The sequence below is a fragment of the Mus caroli genome, chromosome 5, assembly GCF_900094665.2.
Source record: "Mus caroli chromosome 5, CAROLI_EIJ_v1.1, whole genome shotgun sequence".
NCBI classification, from domain to species: Eukaryota; Metazoa; Chordata; class Mammalia; order Rodentia; family Muridae; genus Mus; species Mus caroli.
Genome location: NC_034574.1, coordinates 16,425,785 through 16,427,770, shown reverse-complemented (window position 1 = coordinate 16,427,770; position 1,986 = coordinate 16,425,785). Strand labels below are relative to the sequence as shown.

Genomic DNA, 1,986 nt, shown 5'->3' with positions numbered 1-1,986 from the left:
TCCGGCCGGATGAGGCCTGTGGCCCTACTCAGGCCGGTTTCTGCTTCCCTAACTAATGCAGTCTCAGGTCCCGCGTGCAATTGGATTGGAGCAGGAAATTACAGTATTCTTATTCAGTTAGTCATTCAAGTTGAAGATTTTTATTGCATAGTACTTTTGTTTATAAGAACCCAAACCAAACTATATGCTAAAAATGCTATCTGGGGTAGTCCTAATCTTTTATGATGTTTGCACAATTAGTTCTTTTAGCTGCCTCATCTATAGGCAGGCAGGAAAAGCACGTGTGCAGATAAAGACGGACAAATGAACCAATGAGATGAAAACAGGATGTGTCAATCATTCTCATCAATGTTGTGAAAGTTAAAGCCATGAAACTACAACACAAAGATAACCAAGTTCAACGAAGCCTATCAGAGTATTGGGTTTTAACCCTGCAAATGCTGTAACAACTAGAAAGACGAACAACACTCCCTACAGAGTATATTTTGAAATATTTATAGCTAAGTCCAATCTCATTTTTAAAAAATGGAATGTAAAAACGTTAATTACAAAACAAGAGGAATTATCTGCTATTCTGCAAAACTACCCGCCTAATCCTCTGTTAAAAAGCTTCTAGTATATTCAAAGTTTCAGTAAAATAGCCATATATTTTAAGTACAGTTATAGGACATAAAGACTTTCTTTGTTCTTTAATAAGTAGAAGAAAATGAAAATGTTGCAAAATGTACTTTGCATCAATGATGCTTGAGTTTTAAATTAATTTCAATAATTTCAAGATAGAGTTTAATTTTTTTAAGTACATTTTTTTGTTTGTTTTATAGTGTCTCAAAATCCTAAATATATACTTTGGGGTTTAACTATACTTTGAAATGAAGTCTATAATAATAATTATGATATTATAAACAGAAAACTTGCAAAGTTTCTATGACATTTGTGCTTTTTAAGGCAAAATTTTTTGTAAAGTCTCTAAAAGATGAAAGAGAATAATCTAAATAACAAATTAAGCCTTGTAGTTTGATATAGTATTTAATGTTTTGTAGAGGTAAAGTATTTCTGCAACCTGAACAAAGTTACCTTCACAGACTGCAGGATGCTGGTCCCCTGCTCAGTGTCGATTTTACAGCTATCACATTCAATATTCTGCACCTTCACAGAGCCAGATCCTGATGACTCAATGTTCAAATCTAGAAGCAAAATCAGAAAGAAGGAAAAAGTCAGTGCCTAGGCCACAGGGCATTTTAGTACTCCCTGGATACCCAGATCCTCAGGGATTCGCAGCACTACTTAGTTGGAGATCAGGATGCTTTCTTCCTGAAAACAAGAGATCTTTCCTAAGGCAGCAAGATCAAAGGCAGGGCTTTTCTGACAGTTTAGAGATCATATCTCCTGCCTTGTTCATCTAAAGAGAGGCAATACCACAGGAGGGAAGAAAGGAGCTGAGACGGCCATCCTTGTAGGTAGGTATTCATGGCTCTTGAGGAATATCATAGATGCCCCATGCAGCAGAAAGAACACACACAAATGAATAAGGATACAACAGTGAATTAGCAAGCCATCGAATATCTGCTGAGTCGTCCAGCCTTGTACTATATTCCCCTAATTTAAAGAATATAATAATAGTGTAGATCAGTGTATGTGACCATGACATAGGCTAATTCTACTCTAGCCTTTCATAACCCCAACATGGGAAAACTTCCACATAACCACATCAGAAGGTACTTGATGTAACTTTTAATAACCAGAACCACTTTTAAAAACTGAGTGATATCGGATAGGGGACTAATATCCAATATATATATATATAAAGAACTCAAGAAAATGGACTCCAGAAAATCAAATAACCCTATTAAAAATGGGGCTCAGAGCTAAACAAAGAATTCTCACCTGAGGAATACCAAATGGCTGAGAAGCACCTGAAAAAATGTTCAACATCCTTAATAATCAGGGAAATGCAAATCAAAACAATCCTGAGATTCCACCTCATAT

General features: G+C 35.8%; 1 protein-coding gene across 2 annotated transcripts in view; it reads right to left on the bottom strand.

Annotated features, from left to right (window-relative positions):
• The window catches only part of Fam185a (family with sequence similarity 185 member A), a 56,396-nt gene that overhangs the window by 50,214 nt on the left and 4,196 nt on the right, over nucleotides 1-1,986 (bottom strand). For both annotated transcript variants that reach the window (XM_021162794.1, XM_021162795.2), the window contains exon 2: nucleotides 1,075-1,184. In XM_021162794.1, the coding sequence (XP_021018453.1) occupies nucleotides 1,075-1,184 (110 nt within the window). The remainder of the gene's footprint in view (nucleotides 1-1,074; nucleotides 1,185-1,986) is intronic.